Source organism: Contarinia nasturtii, unplaced genomic scaffold (assembly GCF_009176525.2).
Source record: "Contarinia nasturtii isolate CC-2019 unplaced genomic scaffold, AAFC_CNas_1.1 Cnas_scaffold_406, whole genome shotgun sequence".
Lineage (NCBI taxonomy): Eukaryota > Metazoa > Arthropoda > Insecta > Diptera > Cecidomyiidae > Contarinia > Contarinia nasturtii.
Window position 1 is genome coordinate 125247 of NW_022197760.1, and position 17314 is coordinate 142560.

Here is a 17314-nt window from a genome sequence, read left to right on the forward strand (position 1 = left end):
TGGACTTCGTACATTTCGTGTATATATAGCGAGTTCGACTTTTCAGCACACTAATGTGGTTTTGTCACTCGCGCGAACTGCCGTCCGCTGTGATTTGGGTCCTGTTTTTATGATTAAGCAATATTGAGAGTACACTGTAAAAATAAGTACTATACGAAATATTGGCATATGTCAATAGTTCGAGGTTCAATTGACATTTGCCAATAAACGTATTGCCAGATGCAATAAAATGGGTGGTCGTAACTATAGGAGCGGTCCGTATAATCGAACGCTTCTGAATAATTTCTCAAAATTTCAAACTGACTCATCACATGAATCGAATCCATTGCCTCCAAAAATTCATTGGGAATTTTCATCAATAAAAACTAGTCTTTTTTTTTTGGAAAAAACACCTTTGGGAAATTTATTCTATGAAATTATGTTCATTCTGAAGAGAATTTAAACGGTTAAAAATAGTTAAATTTGCCCATCCTTTGGAGCGTCTTTTTTCGAAGCGTCACTGTTCTCCAATCATGCTGCCAATTTTTCAGCCAGAATTCCAATACCAACGATTGTGGATTTCGACCTTCAATGCATGTATTCTTTTCAAATGAAGACTTTGCTTCATCATGTAAATCAGATTGGCCGCATCTAAGACAAATATTCAAAAGATTGGAACCAGGTGCCACATCCATTTCTGCAAGGATTACCCAAAATGTAATTAGTAGACAATATCTGACAGAGTTGAAAATTAAGTATTGCTACTTACTACGCTTTTTGGTGTTGGGATCCTGTGGACCATCATTGTCATGCGTACGTTTTCTATGAACTACAGCCTTGTTGCGACCGCTTCCATTACCACCGTTGTCGATGTACTGTTTACGTTCTCCATCCGTACGTCTTTTTGATACTCGCTTTGTTTCATTAACAGCTGCAGCTGCATCTGGATGATCAGCCAAATAACGATTATAAATTTCTGGGCATGACAAATTCTCCTCCAATTCCCAAGTATCATCTACTTCATCATATTTCTTTCAACGAATTTTGAACAATTTCTTTTCACCTTGAAATTTGTGACCACCTTGTTCTTCGATTACCTAGAGTTATAAGAGCATGGTAAAATCGAATGTTTGAAAAGTATTTTTGAAAGTACTGTAATTTGTAACTCACTTTAACAATTTCAACGGAAGCTGGAGCTGGTGCTGAGTAACCGCCTTCTTGAACAAGAGCCGATGGTTTGATAGATGCTGGGAATGGTGTCAATGGAACATTGACCGTCGATGAAGTTGCAGTTTGACTAGGTACTATGATTGTTTCACTAACTGGCAGTAGCTCATCATCATCGAATATCTCGGTTGCTGTTCTAGAAAATTTCCGCTATTCGGGGCTGACATTTTTTCCGCAATTCGCAGGATTTCAAGACAATTTTTTAATTTTTTTTTCCTCAGATTTAGAGTGATTTTTGTTTTTGTCCAGGCCCTGGGATTCCAGGCGATGAGAAACGATTTATTGGTGGCATTTTTCTATGTTGAAACTATGATTCTGAATGTTCCGGACGCTTGAGCATCCCCGAACTGATTACAAGAACTTAAAGCACAGTGAATAAGAAACAGAACAGTTTAAATTCAATCCAAGAAAATTCTAATTCACAATTTTGACTTACTGTATAGAAAACATAAAAAATGAATGCTTACAATAATATTTCGTGAATGAGTTAAAAATCAAATTTCAACGAAATGAAATTTACGTAAGTTACAATGATTATTATTGATATGCATGCAATCAATTTTGATAAGCGCTTGGGTCGCTTCAGAGCACTATAACTGTTGCACTATAGTTGCATTGGATGCAATATATAAATATGCTTGTGGTGTGGAGCGATCGAAGCAACCACCAAAATTGATAACTATTGTAATCAAATTTGATAAGCCTGTCAACAAATTGAATGACAGATACAAGAACTCAATCTAGTACTGCAGTACTGGACGCTTCCATAATAGAGAAGACGCTTCCAATGTGTATGGATATGGTGTTGTTGTATCTGTCATTCAATTTGTTGACAGGACACACCGTAATTACCATTTTTAATCGAATCATATAGGTAACCATTAAACCATTACAGCGTTTGTTGAAGTGTGTTAAATTCACGAAAATGAATACGAAAAAAATTAAGCGTGAAAGAAAGGAGAAAAATGATTCAAAAGAATCAAAAACCATAACATTAAAGTACGGTGTGTGTCATCCAATCACAAACGAATGGTACAACAATCAAAAAGCCATGATAATGAAAAGAAAAAAAATGTGTGCTCTGTGAGAGGTTGTTCCCAAGATTTCTTCGAAATGAAAAATTGGCGGAAGCATTTCAGGCTCTTTCACGCTAAATAAAGCGATCAAATTAAAAAGTACACGGAAAAACTGCAGGTATGCATTCCATGTCTGTTGAAAATAAAACAATATTAACTTCAACTCCAAACTGCAAAACAGCGACCGTAACGCGATAATTGTAATCAATTTTAAATTCAATTATGTAAAGTAAATGAAAAAAATCGATTTAAAAAATTAACACTTTAAAGAAATAAAGCTCTGAAATACCCATGCATATCAAAATTGATTACAATAACCATCAATTTTGATGGTCACTTCGATCGCTCCACACCACAAGCATATTTATATATTGAATCCAATGCAACAGTAGTGCAACAGTTCTAGTACTCGAAAGCGACCCAAGCGCTTATCAAATTGCTCATCTGGTAGGACACATAACGGACATTTTCTCGAAAACGGTTCAATAGTTTTCTTTGAAAGTTCCACCGATTTTACTTCTATTTACTTCCACCGATTTTACATAAGTTATAAAATTCCACATAGCTTATATCCAGGAAAATTCTTATTTTTAAGATATGGCCTTTGCAAGCACGGCCCACTTGGCCAATAGCGACTAAGAAAATTCATGCGGGGTGGCCAAATTGGATAAAACCCAAAATGTGGTTGGACACATAACAGGCAATTTCTCGAAAACGGTTCAATAGTTTCCTTTGAAAATTTAATCAATTTAAGTCTCAAGTCAAAGATGAAAAACTGTGCATACTACACACCACAGAAAAAACCACTTTTCCCCATTATGAACCATTATTTATATCATTTTGATCCAAAAATAACCTAAAAATCCATATTTTCATTGTATTTATAAAAGATTCAAATTCATGTGTCTTGAATCTTTAACTTTGAAACTAAAACAAAACTATTGATATCAAATTAAAAGACTCTATCGAGGTTAAGAACGACCCTGGTTACTGCCCTTTCTGAGAGGTATGAGTGAAATGCGAAATAGTTAAGGCATAAATAGATTAACCCTTCTAGGTAAAGTTCGAAATAAAAACAATATAGGATAGCTACGATCTATTAGACCGTCCATTCAAAATACAGGGAAAACCATACAAAGAACAAAACAAAGTTACACTTTTTTTTAAAAAATTGTATTTTTTTGTTATGAAAACATTGAATGAAGTTTGAAAGTGAAAAATTAAAACGATTTTAAGAAAAAAATCAATTTGAATGATCACAACCATTTACATGAGAGCGTTTTTTTCGCGATTTGCACACAAGACAGTGATTTTTGAATGTTAAACGCCTACATTTTTATTGCATTTGTCGAAATTTGTTTTGGTTTTACCGAAAAATCGAAGCCATTTAATGAGACTTAAATTTAAGAATTTCAATGAGTCTTGAATCTGTATTTCAACGTTTAAATCGAAACAACGAAGTCTTTTTTTTCGCACTACGATGTGATAAACATGAGTCGCGCTATTGCAGCTGAATAAGGTTGTTCTAATTAATAATAAAGTTATTATACGTAAAAATTAGTTGAAACAAGAGGGCCCAAACAATATTCTGAAAAGCAATATGAACCATTTTCATTTGGAATATTTTAAAATTTTATTTGTTTTTTGGTATTCGGCCACCAAGCTGGACGATATGTATTTACATTTATATTTTGAATTTTTAAATAACTTGCAGAAAGTGCCACATCTATTCTTAAAAGACCAATTGCGTAGTTACTTTGAACACCTATAGGGTTGATCAGAAGAAAAGAATAAAAAAAATGGAAAAATAATCAATAGGCAATGGAACAGAATGGAAAATGAAACTATAAAATAAAGTATATAGTTTAATCGTAAAATCAATGACCACAACAGCATTGCTTCAATATGAGATTTGGTAGTAGTAGTAGTGTTGATCACTGTGAAAAGAGAAAAAATGCCATTAATATGCTTACTATGGAGTAGTACTGGTTGCCAAGGTTACCTATCAATCAGAAAAAAGAAAGAAAAGAAACACATAGAAAATCACCATTAATCAATATATCAATATCAGTCTACAATGAATGAAACCAAAATAATAATTAATTGCAAACGATACTTACTCACTAGAGTGTATCGATAATGTGAAATATTTCGAAATCAATGTTGCACCAAGACCCAGAAATCACATCCTGATGTTTTTTTTTTTTTTTTTCAAAAAAAAAATCAACATTGAATTCGCGCATCCAGCCCAAAAATTCCAAAAATTTTCAAAGATTTTGTATTTGTACAAAAACTTGACTATACTCTCAATATTGCTTACCTTTATACATAAATCATCAGAACAGAAATCCCATAAACGCATTTCAATTTTTTTTTAATGTAAAGTCAAAAAATGGTACCGTCACCGTGGAACGAAATTCCATCGAAAATTCTCAAAGATTGTGATTTTCAAATTATTTATTTCTGCACAAAATTTTATGAAAATCAAAGGTTCCTTATTCTGGGATGAACAATAATTGTCTGAAAATAGTGGTCGCAAAGCTTCTACGTCCTAACACAACGGTAACACCGCGGTAGTTCATGTCAAAAATTCATTCACCCAGTGGTGACCTGTACTGCACTATGACGTATATTCCATCAAAGATTACATGTATGTCACAAATTGAGTAACATCTACGAAAAGCGCAGATGTTGTAGAGTATTGACCACTTTAATCGATAAAGAGCTAAAAATATGTTATTGTTCAGTATTATTCTACAAAGCCTCTAGTTGGTATCAAAATTGGTACCAACCATGAATGTGTGACATGTAATACTTCGTACACATTAATTTCAGACAATTATTAATTATCCTGGATCATGTAACCTTTAATTTTCATAATTTTTTGCTTAGAAAAAAATAGTTTGAAAATCAGAATTTTTGAGAGTTTGCTCCATGGTGAGAGTTTTTTGAGCTCCTTTCTGATGATTTGAGCATAAAAATAATCGATTTTGGGAGTAGAAAATCGACCATTTTTGGAAATTTTTAGAATTTTAAGACACCATGCGCGAATCCAGTTTTTAATTTTTTTGCAAAAAACATCCATAGATGTAAACAAATTTGTAATGTTTTTAGTACATTCTAACGTTGAGAAATGTAAGGTTTTGACCTATTCTGGTGGTCATTTTCGTGTCAAATGGAACAGAGATTATATGCATAGTTCCCACGAATTCCAATGGAATAGATCCACCTGTTTCATTCACTTCCAATAATATTTCATTTGACAACATAATGTGAACACAATACATTAAGTTTTAAATTGAAAATCTAAATATTACGCTCAAATATTGGGTGTATCGATTAGTTTCCGGATTTTTTTTGGTGAAAATGAAGGCTTGACTTAAGTAAAATTGAAAGAAAATGTCATTCGAAGTATTGTCCATCGCTAGCCACTACTTTTATCCATATTTTAGTCAAAAGATGAAAATCGGGTCGAAATGGTTCTTCGTCCTTTGTGGTTATGTATTCATCGACTCATTTTTGACTATTCTATAAATAGAGAACTGCCAATCAGGCACACGACGTTTAATCAATCCAAGTGGGTACAATTCGGAAAGGGCAATGTCCATTGACCATGCGGGGGAGGAAAAGATGTTTCTCTCCAACTGCGTTTATCTTATTCTGGACCAGGTGTGCAAAAAGTCAGAGAAAATAAGCTCTTCAAAAATGGCCATTTTTTGATTTTGGAATTTTTTTCGTGTCTTCTACTTTCGAAATGGACTCAAATCGACTAAATATTATTGGCAGAGACCATTTCTACCATTACAGATAAGTTTCAGCATTTTTTGATGCACAGTATCTTTCCGATTGGACCAAATATTGAAAAAGTCCCCAAAATTGGGGGGTAATTGCCCCCAGCCGATTTTTTATAGTTGGATTAAATCGATTCTTTTTTGCTTTAAGCTATTGAGAAGGGTCCATTCTACACTATCAGTTTCTACACGAATTATGGTTTTTTCTCCAACTTTCAAAATTTTCCATCGTTGAAAAAAAATATGATGCACACAAACAAATGAAACACTTTTGATTTTGACAGTTTTTGAATAGGCCTTTCAAATGACGTATATGTCATTGATCTACTACAAGCACGATTTGGGTGAAAGAGATAGCAAATTTTTCACTTCAAATTATATAGAGCATTTAGTGGTGTTCGGGAATTGAGAAAAAAATTTTTTTTTTCTTTCACTTTTTGTGCTCTATACCGAGTCTCCGAGAGTTTCATATAAACTTGCCTTGCAATAGCCAAATGACGCCTATTGATTCAATCACGATTGGTATTCGCTTACTATTCAATAGGCATCACATAGCAAGTTTATATGAAACTCTCGGAGACCCGGTATAGAGCACTCAAACAGTGAAAAAAGTCCAGATCGTGATTTAGATGATATGGAATGCGATTTTTTTCATTCTGATTTCACCAGGTGATACAGAGAATTGAGTAGTATTTGAGAATCGAAGAAAAAAAATGTAATTATTTTTTTCATTTTTCGCGATTTTTTATACCATCTATATGGGAAGCTTGTATGAAAAACACGGAAGACCGCTGAAATGACATTGTCGTACGTCCGTACATATTTCGTATTTGCCATTTCAGCGGTCTTCCGTGTTTTTCATACAAGCTTCCCATATCGATGGTATAAAAAATCGCGAAAAATGAAAAAAATAATTAAATTTTTTTTCTTCGATTCTCAAATATTGGGTGTATAAATTAATTTTGATCGCTGACAATTAGATGTCGCCACTTAAACTTGTATGAAGTTTGACAGTTGAATCCAATTGCATTTTGTACATGTGACATTTGCCAATCTAATTCAGAGCAGAAAGATTTATTTTTGACACAGTGTCATTATTTTCTGATCGATTCAAAATGAGCGATGAAAAAGTGTTTTTCTGTCTGGTCTCCTTTGGTTCAATTTTTTCACTTTGAATAAAGTGAAAATACATCTAAAGGTTATAAAATGTTGCAGGAGACGAGACCTCTCATTCGCCACAGAGAATGTTGAATTTGGTGAAAAAGAAGTGGTGAATTTGTTGAAAAACTGTGAACTCACCAAAAAAAATTGAATGATGGGCTGTTGGCATTTTAAATTCGATAAAGATGCATGAAAATGCATCAGAAAACATCAGAAGCATTAAATATATGCGAATCAATCCTTTTAAGACTTCTATAATGAGGTAAGACCAAAGGAATTTTGTGCCATACCAGTTGAATCCAAAACTAGTTGTAAGACGTTTTTCACATTTTGGCACAATGTTCCAAAAATAGGAGAGAAAGGAATTTTTGTATCGTATTGTAACTGGAAGTGAAGAGGGCATCTGCTACGATAACCTCAGGCATAAAAATAAGCGTTCAATCCCACACAATCATCAAAATCGATTGCATAGCAGGATTTTGATGATTTCTCGGTAATGCTCATTATTTGGTGGGATTAAAGTGGTGTGGTGTATAATGAGCTGCTGAAACCGGGTGAAACTGTCACGGGGGATCGGTATCGACTACAACCAATACGTTTGAGCAGATTACTGAGAGAAAAATTGAGAAAAACTGCGACAAGAAATAGTCGAAGGATTCATCAAAATTTGACATATTCCAAACATCGCAAAAAAAAAGATAGGGGACTCTGGTCGGGGTGAGCTTGATCACCCCCCGTACTCTCCAGACCTTGCCCCTTCTGACTACCACTTGTTTCGATCAATGCAAATGGGCTTGTCTGAGATATCGTTTCGAAATTCTGAAGGAGTGCGAAAATGGGTCGATCAATGGATAGCTGGAAAAGATGAGGAATTCTTTCGACGCGGAATCGACAAGCTGCCAAGAAGATGGGCCGAAGTCATAGCTAACTATGGGCAGTACATTGGTTAATGTACTCATTCTTATTATTTTTAAATAAATGTTTCCTTTCACCAAAAAAACGATCAAAATTAATTTATACACCCAATACTACTCAATTTTCTGTATCACCTGGTGAAATCAGAATGAAAAAAATCGCATTCCATATCATCTAAATCACGATCTGGACTTTTTTCACTGTTTGAGTGCTCTATACCGGGTCTCCGAAATTCTCATATAAACTTGCTATGTGATACCTATTGAACAGATTTTTTCTCAGTTCTCATACATATAGTACATAAAGTTATGATTGAAATGTCCAAAAAAAAAACTTTTTCTCAAACTGTACCCCGAAAAAATTTCTATGAATAGGACTCAAAAAAAAGTTTACAATCGAAGTGTCCCTCAAATTTATTGCAAATGAAAATGGCACTTAGGAAAATTTACATGAATCTTTTTTGTGGGGACATTTTAGTTTGAAACAAATATTCGGGACACTTTAATTTGAAACAATTCTGTGGGACACTCCAGTTTGAACCAAAATTGAGTTTCATTATTATTCTTAACCATTCATATGTGTCAAACCAAATCCAATGATATTCATTTATATGTATTAAAAATGTGCTCGCATTGTGCGACAGTATTCTTAGTATAAACAACTTCCATCACTTTGAAACTTCAATCACACCAACCGATTTTGTTTACAATAAAACTTTGTTTTGTTTTCAAGAGGATTTCTTGAGAATTAGATATGAGTGTTTGTAGCGTGGTTTGGGCGATCAATTGATTTTATTATCATTTCAATTTCAACGATTTTGTGTTTTCGGAACGCTGTTCGCTGAGGAATGGATATATTCACAGTTGGTTTTGTGTTCATTTTTGTTTTAATTTCGAAATAACAGAGTGTTGATAAAATTTACTGTGAATATTCCAACATCATTTCGATCGGGAAAATATTTGATGTGTGATTGGAAATAAATTTCATCATTCGATTTAGAACACAGTGTCACTTTGTTGAGGTAAGACGTGATACTTATAATGCGTTCTTCATTACTGTTTCATTTGATTTGTGCGTTTATTTGTATCAGTTTTTCAAGAATGAAAAGAAAAAGAGATAACAACGATTCGCCGGTATACGATGACGAATTTCGTTGCAATGAAATGTGGCTTGCAAACAATACTTCGACCCGAGCATGCAGCAGTTGTGACGCAAATATTGTTTGAGCGCAGTCTTCAAATGACGGAAGTTGCCTCATTGGCCTCACTTTTGATTTTATTCAAGGTGAATGAAGCACTCGATAATGAAGATCGTCAGTTCTTTTTGCGATGGGAATGTCGACAGTTCTCTTCAAATGCTTCAATTCGGTATTGGCCGAAAATGTTTACAATAATAATACCGATTATCCCATACTGCCAGAGTTTCGGTTCATGGTCGAAAGCTTCTGTGACGAACAGTTCGAATGGCCGAGCAAGGAAAAGTTGGAGAATGGTTTTCGTTTCGTTGTCAAACAGCACATCGCAAATACGAAAACTGGTCTCACCACTTGGTGTGAAGATCGACTTGAGTCATTCTTTCGAATGCGATGCTGGTATCGCAATCACAACATCAATGGACCGAGATTTGATGGCATCGACATCAGAAATGCCAAAATGTAAGCATATCGATCCAGCGACTTGACCAATGGTATTGTGGAAAGAATAGAAAAGGTGAAAAGAATAGAAACAATAGAATACCATTCATGAAATATTTCGTGACAATCCGAACTTTCAACAGCCAACAAAAAATCGCCCACGGAAAATAAACAGTTTTGCTCTTGTACCGTTATGCGAATATCATTTGAAGTGCGTGCGATTGGATATAAGAGATTTGTACGAAAAATTGGCAAGCAAGCTAAAAGTTGTGCCATGATTCCTGAATACTGAGACCAACCGGCTAAATAAATACCCAGAAAAATACTACAGAGATCATGATCGAGATGGACTATGGAATTTGTTGTTCGACGTCGATAAATCAAGCAATTGGGCAAACGATCCAAACAATTCCATCATTAAATCTATTGTACACCAAACTAGAGCAGGCGTGCAACGAAAATTTGCATTTACAGGCGGACAATCTTGAGGGTAAGAAATACGTTATTGGCATCGATCGGAATGAAAATACGTGGTTGGCTATAACGCGTCTCAACATCCGGAAAACACCTGATGAACCTGCCGTTGAGGTGAGATTTTTTGAAATCTAACTTGAAATTTATTTGAATCAAAACTTATTGTTTATATGATTTTAAATTTTGGAGGAAAACATTAACCAAACATAATACCAAACACGCGATTCTATTGGGAAACTCGGCAGAAATGAAGAGAAAAAGTGGCGAAAAAATTAGCTGGATTGTTTGATATCGAAGAAAAGAATCATCATTCAAGATTCAACATGGCAATGGTACATTGAGTATCGCATCAAAATGCTACGAAAAGGAATGTCAGCATATGCTACGCGCAAATATTCACGACTGGATTTTGATCATTACATGAAGTCGAACCAAGTAAATGATAACATCGCCGTGACAGTGACCAACAACGCCAGGGTCAGTTATCATATGACAAATTTAAATCTCAGAGATGACCCGGACTGCAGACTGTGCGGTGGAGAAGTGGAAAACACTGTCCAGTGTTGGATACTATACGGGCTGATTTCACGGGCTGGCGATCCTACCCTTTGATTCATGCATCGAATGTATTCAAATCCTACCCTTTGATTCATGCACCGAATGTATTCAAATCGGTAACCTTTTTCAAACGGGCATGTGATGAAAATCCATGCCTCAGAAACATTTTTAGATAAAAGACTATTTTCGTGTATTCAATACACACACGGGCGTCTTGCAATAAGTTATGAAACTTGAGCAACGAGTAACTATATTAAAACTTCATTTTAAATAGGACACTCTCCGTTTTAATCCAATAATCCAAATGGGTGAATTTGTATTACAAATTGTTCCTTGGGTAGGCAAGATTCCTTGGACCATTTGGCATAGGTTATTCATAAGTGCACTTTATTTTTAAAAAATCGATACACTCTATTACTCACACAGCGTAAATTACTTGTAGTCGGAATAACCTACGGGAGACGTCCGAAGAGGTCTGATTCATTTAATTTGTACCGATGAAGACCACGATTTTGGACCGGTTCGTAGTTGGGGCAAACTTGAAACTGAACGATACAAATCCGATACGATAAAATTAAAAAAACATTTCACAATGAAGAAAATGCAATACAAAAAAAACTTACCGATCCTTTGTATTCATATTTTTCGGATTCTGACATCGCTTGGTCGGTTTGTGAACGATGCAAAAACTAAAAAATGAAAATAATAATATTGTATTTTGAAAAACCGGTAAAAATCCAATTCGCTAGAATATATCACTTTCAATGCAAACTGAAAATATATGCGCAGCACGTTTAGTCCTTATATACTGGGAATGGTTCGACACTATGTGACTTGTTACCAGCTTGTTGGTTTGAAATGACACAGTCAAATACACACACGCAAACACATTCAATTCGGTTCATCGTTGACAGTAGCCGATATCGAACAGCGAATGCGTTACTTTTGTTGTTGTTACTGTTGTCGTATGTCCGTACATTCATATCACCATGTTGTCGCTGTGACGTTGCTCCGATGCTGTTGTGTGTATGTACAAACATATTTACTACTACCAAATCGCAAATATTTGTCAGCAATCAGTTGCGACTTTTGTTTCTTTCATATATGTGTGTGTTAGTGGTCAAACTATATAGCTTCTTATAATAGAAATAATGTGAATGATGATAATTGAAAAGAATGGAAAATGAATCAGGAATAGTAATTTTTAAGAAAGTATAGGCATACCTTTAATTTTACCAATAATTTGATTTTTTTCATTCCGAATGGATTCATCGTATTGAATTTTCAAATATTCGTCATCTGATGAATCTAAAATGATGGGCATAATTCTTTTTCGGATTGTACCAGTATGATAAGTTCTAGCCGTGAATTCTTGCCCCAAATAGCAACCTTTATGGAAACTTATTCCATGAAGATAATCGCAATTCACTTCAAATGGGAAAATTCTTGATGGTGGAATCTCTCTTATGCCTTCACAAATTCCGAAAACATATCGATGAACTTTATAATTATAGTTAATGTCCGATATATCACTGATTGCTTCATCATTTACTTTCTGAAAGTCTTTTAGATTAAAACTTTTCGGTGTTATTAATCTTAAACCCATTTGGTTAACTCTGGGATCAAGACAAACAATTACTTCATCACTTAATTTCTTATATTCATTAGCTTCGAGCAATTTCGGAATTTCATTTAAATTCTGGTGTTTTTCAAAGCATGCCCAAATATTCATTTCATTTGATACAATGTCAATGTTTACTTGTTTTCTTATTCGGAATAGCAATAAATGTTGTTTTAATTGCTTTTCAATTGTTCGATCACATTCGATTAGATATGCGTTTTCGTCTGAAAAAGAAAAAAAATTAATTATATAAATTTCAACTAATACGAAAACCGAAAAAAATTATTTTATATATTAATATATATTTATATATTAATTATTATTATTATTATTATTATATTATTTTTAAATAAACCACCAAGGCGAAGTAATGCTGTTCGGTACAGTTATTATTATTATCGATACTAATTTAATTATATATTATAGATATTTTTTAAATATTTGTTTTATCTTTATTTATTTAAATAAACCACCAAGGCGAAGGAACGATGTTCGGTGTGGATATTGTTATTATTGAAGTATTCAAAAAAATAAAAAATAAAAGTGAAGTTATTCGTATCACGTTTTAATTCAGAATGGCTCACACATGTTCTTAACCTCGGGGCTACTAAATGCACTTTTGTAAGCAGATTACTGAAAATTGGGATTTTAAATTTTTTTCATTCATATGTGTGTGATCAAAAATAAAGTTTAAATTACATATTTACTTATAATGTAAGTAATATATAAAAGAAAGGAGTAAATAATTTTTCAATGATAGGAGTGATTACCTCGATTTTTGTATATGATGGCATCATACAATACTCTTCCTTGTTTATTTAGGAACAGTGTGAACATGGAACTATGCATTGTTTTGAGATGAAATATATCATTTGTAATTAGACCTTGTAAGAAATTTTTCACATCAAGACCAGATATACGAAGTAACCCACGTTGGTATGATAAATTTTCATGAATTATTGTGTATCGCGATGAAGTGTTGGCAAAACGACATCGAAAATATTCTGGAACTTTTTGCACACTAGCTTTGCATAGGTAATTCATATTATTTTTAATAAATAAAGAATTACAATGTTTGTTATATATCTATCAAATATCTGAAATAATATAATTCGAGTAGCCTCAATGTTTAATCTGGAATGATACAAATATATTTAAGTTCGATTATTAACACTGTGATTAAGAATATACACATTATAATTATTTGATTGAGTAAATCTTGAATAATTTCATAGTTCTACCGAAAACTTTTCAAATAAAAAGATATATTTTAAATCCCAGAACTATGGAAAAAATACCAAAAAATAACAAATTTCCATCTATATAAGCATCGAAGATAATGTACATTTGACATTTGATTTTCATTCTAAACAAAAAGTACAACTAACTTCATGTATGTGCTAGTTGTACATCAGTTGTCTATTCTGTCAAAATTTTCATTAGTTGTCCGTATTTTACTTTTCATATATTATTTTTAATAGTCGTGTATCAATTTTCAGACATAAATGTTTTCATACAAATTATTATGATTGACTGTTTGTTCTTTTATTTGTCTTGAAAATTATATATTGGGCGTTGTACAATGGACGTTTCAAAAACAATTTAATCTACTAAAAGGTATATGTATTAATCTATTCTATTCTATTTCTTTTTAATAACTTATATTTTTTTCCAGGAAGTTTCATAATTCTATATTCTTATTAAAAAATGGATCAAAATGGGAAAGACGATTTGAAAACACAGTTCATAACACGAGAAGGCACATATCGACTAATTACATTATCGGAGTATTCTAGACCAAATCGTGTTGGCTATCAGTCAAATCAAAATAACCCTCAAGTACGAGTTTCATTACTTCCAGCTAAAGTGAACAGTGATGTATCTGCGACAAACAACACTGGGTCTTCAGTTTTAACGAGTTCAACGAATACAACAAACGCGGTAATATATTTATTTGCTGTGATTATTTTTTTCATTCAATCATTTATGGTTATTGGGTGATCGACAAACATATTCCAAAAGATATTTTATTTAAACATTTTTTTATAGGGTGCGTCTAACAATTCAAGTTACATATTACAACAGCCATCTGCAAACACAAACAATTCTGGAATAACTAATGGTATTTCTGAAATACCTCCCCAACATCAGCAGTTTCAACAAGGTTTCAGTGATAAAATTTGCTTCAATTTTGGCAAAGAACTCTATGTGTACACCTACCGCGGGGTAAAGAAGGTAACTGATCCATGATTTGGAAAAGAATACCTCTTCAAAAAATACCTGCATTAAATATATTGCCAGAAATAACAAAAAAAGGATGCATTTAATAGTCGTTTTTTTTCGAAAGCTATAGCCTAAGGAATAATATGCAATGCAAATTCACCCATTACCAGGCACAAATTCACGGTCAAATTTGGACCCTGATTTGTGTGTAGTTTCAGTTATTTTTACGGTTGCCATAGCGTAAAATTTAGGTGTGAATACATGGAAAAGAGGAACAACAATCATTGATATCAATTAAATTGTATATGAAATATAATTTTTTTAAATTAAAAACTTTACTCATCTACGGGCTCCTTCCCTCCGTACTACCGTTGTACTGTTCTTATGAACGCACAACAAGGCCACAAAATTTGTGTAACACCAGATCGCTAACTAATCGTTATAATATTTGTTTTATCTATACATTTATGAATTCAATGCTGCTGTTGTCAGTTGTTTGCATTCGGTGGTCTTCTCAACGAATCAGGCACTAGTACGCAAAACATCTGACAAAGTCCTGTAAAATGTGAAGTAAAAAGTTTAAACAATGAATAGGCTCTATTTTCAATTGATTCATACCTTTACTAAGAATATCGCGGTACCAAACAACTGTCTTCGGAGCAGCAGCATCACCCTGAAAAATTATTATTTCCTCTTATATCCAATCGCGCTCAAGTCGAATTTCATGCCAATTTGCGAGATTGGTTATCGTATTTGTGATCTGCTATTTGCAAAAAAAACTGTCTACGATCCTATCGCAAAAAGAACTGACGATCTTCTTTATCGAGTGCTTCAATCACCTTGAATAAATAGTAAAATTTGTGTCACAACTCACGTGAGCTAAAAATGCATCAAAAATAGTGAATCACAAACAAAATTACATCATACTTTTTTCCACTGGAATCCATTTATTAGAAACTTGCATATAACGTTCCATTTCACACTGTTATGAGCAAATTATGGCTCAGATGTTACATTTTTTAACGTTAAAATATACGGAAAAAGATAAAATACTTTCACAAGATAATAATAACCATTAAAATGCTGATTTTCATTTGGAGGTATTCTTCATTCTATGAATGAAATAGCATTATACGTTAAAAACTTTTAAATGTTTCAGAATGTTGACCTTTGTAAACCAATAGATAAAAAACTATACAAAGGTACGAGTCCAGCAAAAATTACTATTCCATTACTCTACAATTCCTGATCCATTACTTATTGATTAATTTACATTTTTTCCATGCGCTTCTTCTGATAATCCCTAGGTACCAGCCCAAGTTGTCACGACTTCAACGGAGCAACTTCGGTGAACGATTGTGCATCTCTTTTGGTTGGATTTACAACAGGACAGATACAGCTTGTTCAGCCTGGGAAAAGAGAAACTGGACGTTTGTATAATGAGGAAGTAAATATTCGTAGTGCTATAAATTTTGTAACTATTTTTAATTCTTTATGCTATGTCATTTCAGAGACTAATCGACAAGACAAAAGTCACTTGTCTTAAATGGCTTCCTAAATCGCCAAACTTGTTCCTGGCTTCACATTCTTCAGGCTACTTATACTTGTATAATGAAGAGCTGCCGTGTTGTCCAAATGTACCAAACTATCAAAATTTCAAAACCGGAGACGGTTTTACAATTTTGACATGTAAATCGAAAGCGTCAAGAAATCCGTTGTACAAATGGGTTTTCAACTCAGACAATTGTAGTATAAATGAATTTTGCTTTTCACCGTGCGGCACAATGTTAGCCATTGTTTCACAAGATGGATTTTTACGCGTATTTTATTACGATACAATGGAATTGCTTGGAATAGCACGATCCTATTTTGGGGGATTTTTATGTGTTTGCTGGAGTCCTGATTCCAAATACGTTGTAGTTGGAGGTGAAGATGATTTGGTAACAGTTTGGTCTGTGAATGAACGTCGAGTTGTAGCACGTGGTCAGGGACACCGATCCTGGGTGTCTGTTGTTGCTTTTGATCCATACACTTCATATTCGCATTCTGATAGTTCTGAACTTTCTGATGATGATAACACAGCGAACTGCTCAAGCAATGGCAAAGTACAAAAAAACAATGACAATATCACTGACGACATTCCATGTATAAGCAGAAACATGATACGTCGAACCAGCTATCGCTTAGGCTCAGTTGGTCAAGATACACAATTGTGTTTATGGGATATTACAGAGGATATATTAAGAAGACAATCTTATGAGAAGAGACATCGACGCAGTTCGCTCGAAACACAAAATGTTGATTATCATGATGATATACAAATCGCCAAAGTCTCATCATCAGAAAGCGATAATAATTCAAAGATTAATAGTTTTCGCTCGAAATTTACAATTGTCACATCCACAGAGGGAAGTGGAAGCAATAACATCACAGAGGTATTGGATAATAGTATCGTTCCCACAAAACCTACAAATAGTTTCAGTAAATTATGTAGTAATTCAACAAAAGCCACAAATGTGATGGAAAAGTCAATAAATGCAGTGAGTGGTACTATTCCAGTGAGAAGCGATTCAACTTCCATTGCATCTAATGAAACGTCTCTTAACAAAGGGAATAATTTTAAAATTTCAGAGTCAGGAATAAATACATTCAATAG

At 33.6% G+C, this 17314-nt stretch overlaps 2 protein-coding genes and 1 long non-coding RNA gene across 21 annotated transcripts; 1 reads left to right on the plus strand and 2 right to left on the minus strand.

Moving 5' to 3' along the window:
* Positions 1 to 451: 451 nt before the first annotated feature.
* Positions 452 to 3135, minus strand: LOC116338395. 3 transcript variants are annotated; one of them, XR_004200889.1, is made up of 4 exons: positions 1674 to 3135; positions 1150 to 1566; positions 749 to 1076; positions 452 to 676 (listed from the first exon to the last, which is right to left on the minus strand). It is a non-coding gene; the product is annotated as an uncharacterized LOC116338395 (long non-coding RNA). The 3 variants fall into 3 exon arrangements; XR_004200888.1 differs by having other exon boundaries at positions 1643 to 1686; XR_004200887.1 differs by having other exon boundaries at positions 1150 to 3135.
* Positions 3136 to 3834: 699 nt separating this feature from the next.
* On the minus strand, positions 3835 to 13774 carry LOC116338393 (putative transferase CAF17 homolog, mitochondrial). 17 transcript variants are annotated; one of them, XR_004200884.1, is made up of 8 exons: positions 13677 to 13723; positions 13206 to 13569; positions 12039 to 12659; positions 11574 to 11831; positions 11438 to 11503; positions 11237 to 11359; positions 4256 to 4284; positions 3932 to 4047 (listed from the first exon to the last, which is right to left on the minus strand). XR_004200884.1 is itself a non-coding variant. In XM_031763605.1 (5 exons), exons 2-4 carry the CDS (start codon positions 13477 to 13479, stop codon positions 11451 to 11453), a joined length of 948 nt encoding a protein of 315 aa, XP_031619465.1. In that variant the 5' UTR covers positions 13480 to 13569; positions 13677 to 13723; the 3' UTR covers positions 8318 to 11359; positions 11438 to 11450. The 17 variants fall into 17 exon arrangements, 3 of the variants coding, with proteins under 3 accessions (XP_031619464.1, XP_031619463.1, XP_031619465.1); XR_004200886.1 differs by having other exon boundaries at positions 11574 to 11947; XR_004200885.1 differs by having other exon boundaries at positions 11574 to 11950.
* An 89-nt stretch (positions 13775 to 13863) lies between these two features.
* Positions 13864 to 17309, plus strand: LOC116338384 (WD repeat-containing protein 20; the record flags this gene model as incomplete). The annotated part of the gene is made up of 6 exons (XM_031763592.1): positions 13864 to 14052; positions 14111 to 14376; positions 14485 to 14670; positions 15818 to 15860; positions 15966 to 16105; positions 16170 to 17309. Coding segments are annotated over exons 2-6 (1743 nt in total), but the record flags the coding sequence as incomplete, so codon positions are not given.
* Between the last annotated feature and the right edge of the window lie 5 nt (positions 17310 to 17314).

Coding starts and splice junctions, on each gene's coding strand:
- LOC116338393 (XM_031763604.1), bottom strand. CDS start 13,479: ATGAATTACCTATGCAAAGCTAGTGTGCAAAAAGTTCCAGAATATTTT. Junction 12,660..13,205: donor CATCATATACAAAAATCGAG/GTAATCACTCCT, acceptor TTTCTTTTTCAG/ACGAAAACGCATATCTAATC. Junction 4,048..12,038: donor AATTATTGGTAAAATTAAAG/GTATGCCTATAC, acceptor TCAACCCTATAG/GTGTTCAAAGTAACTACGCA.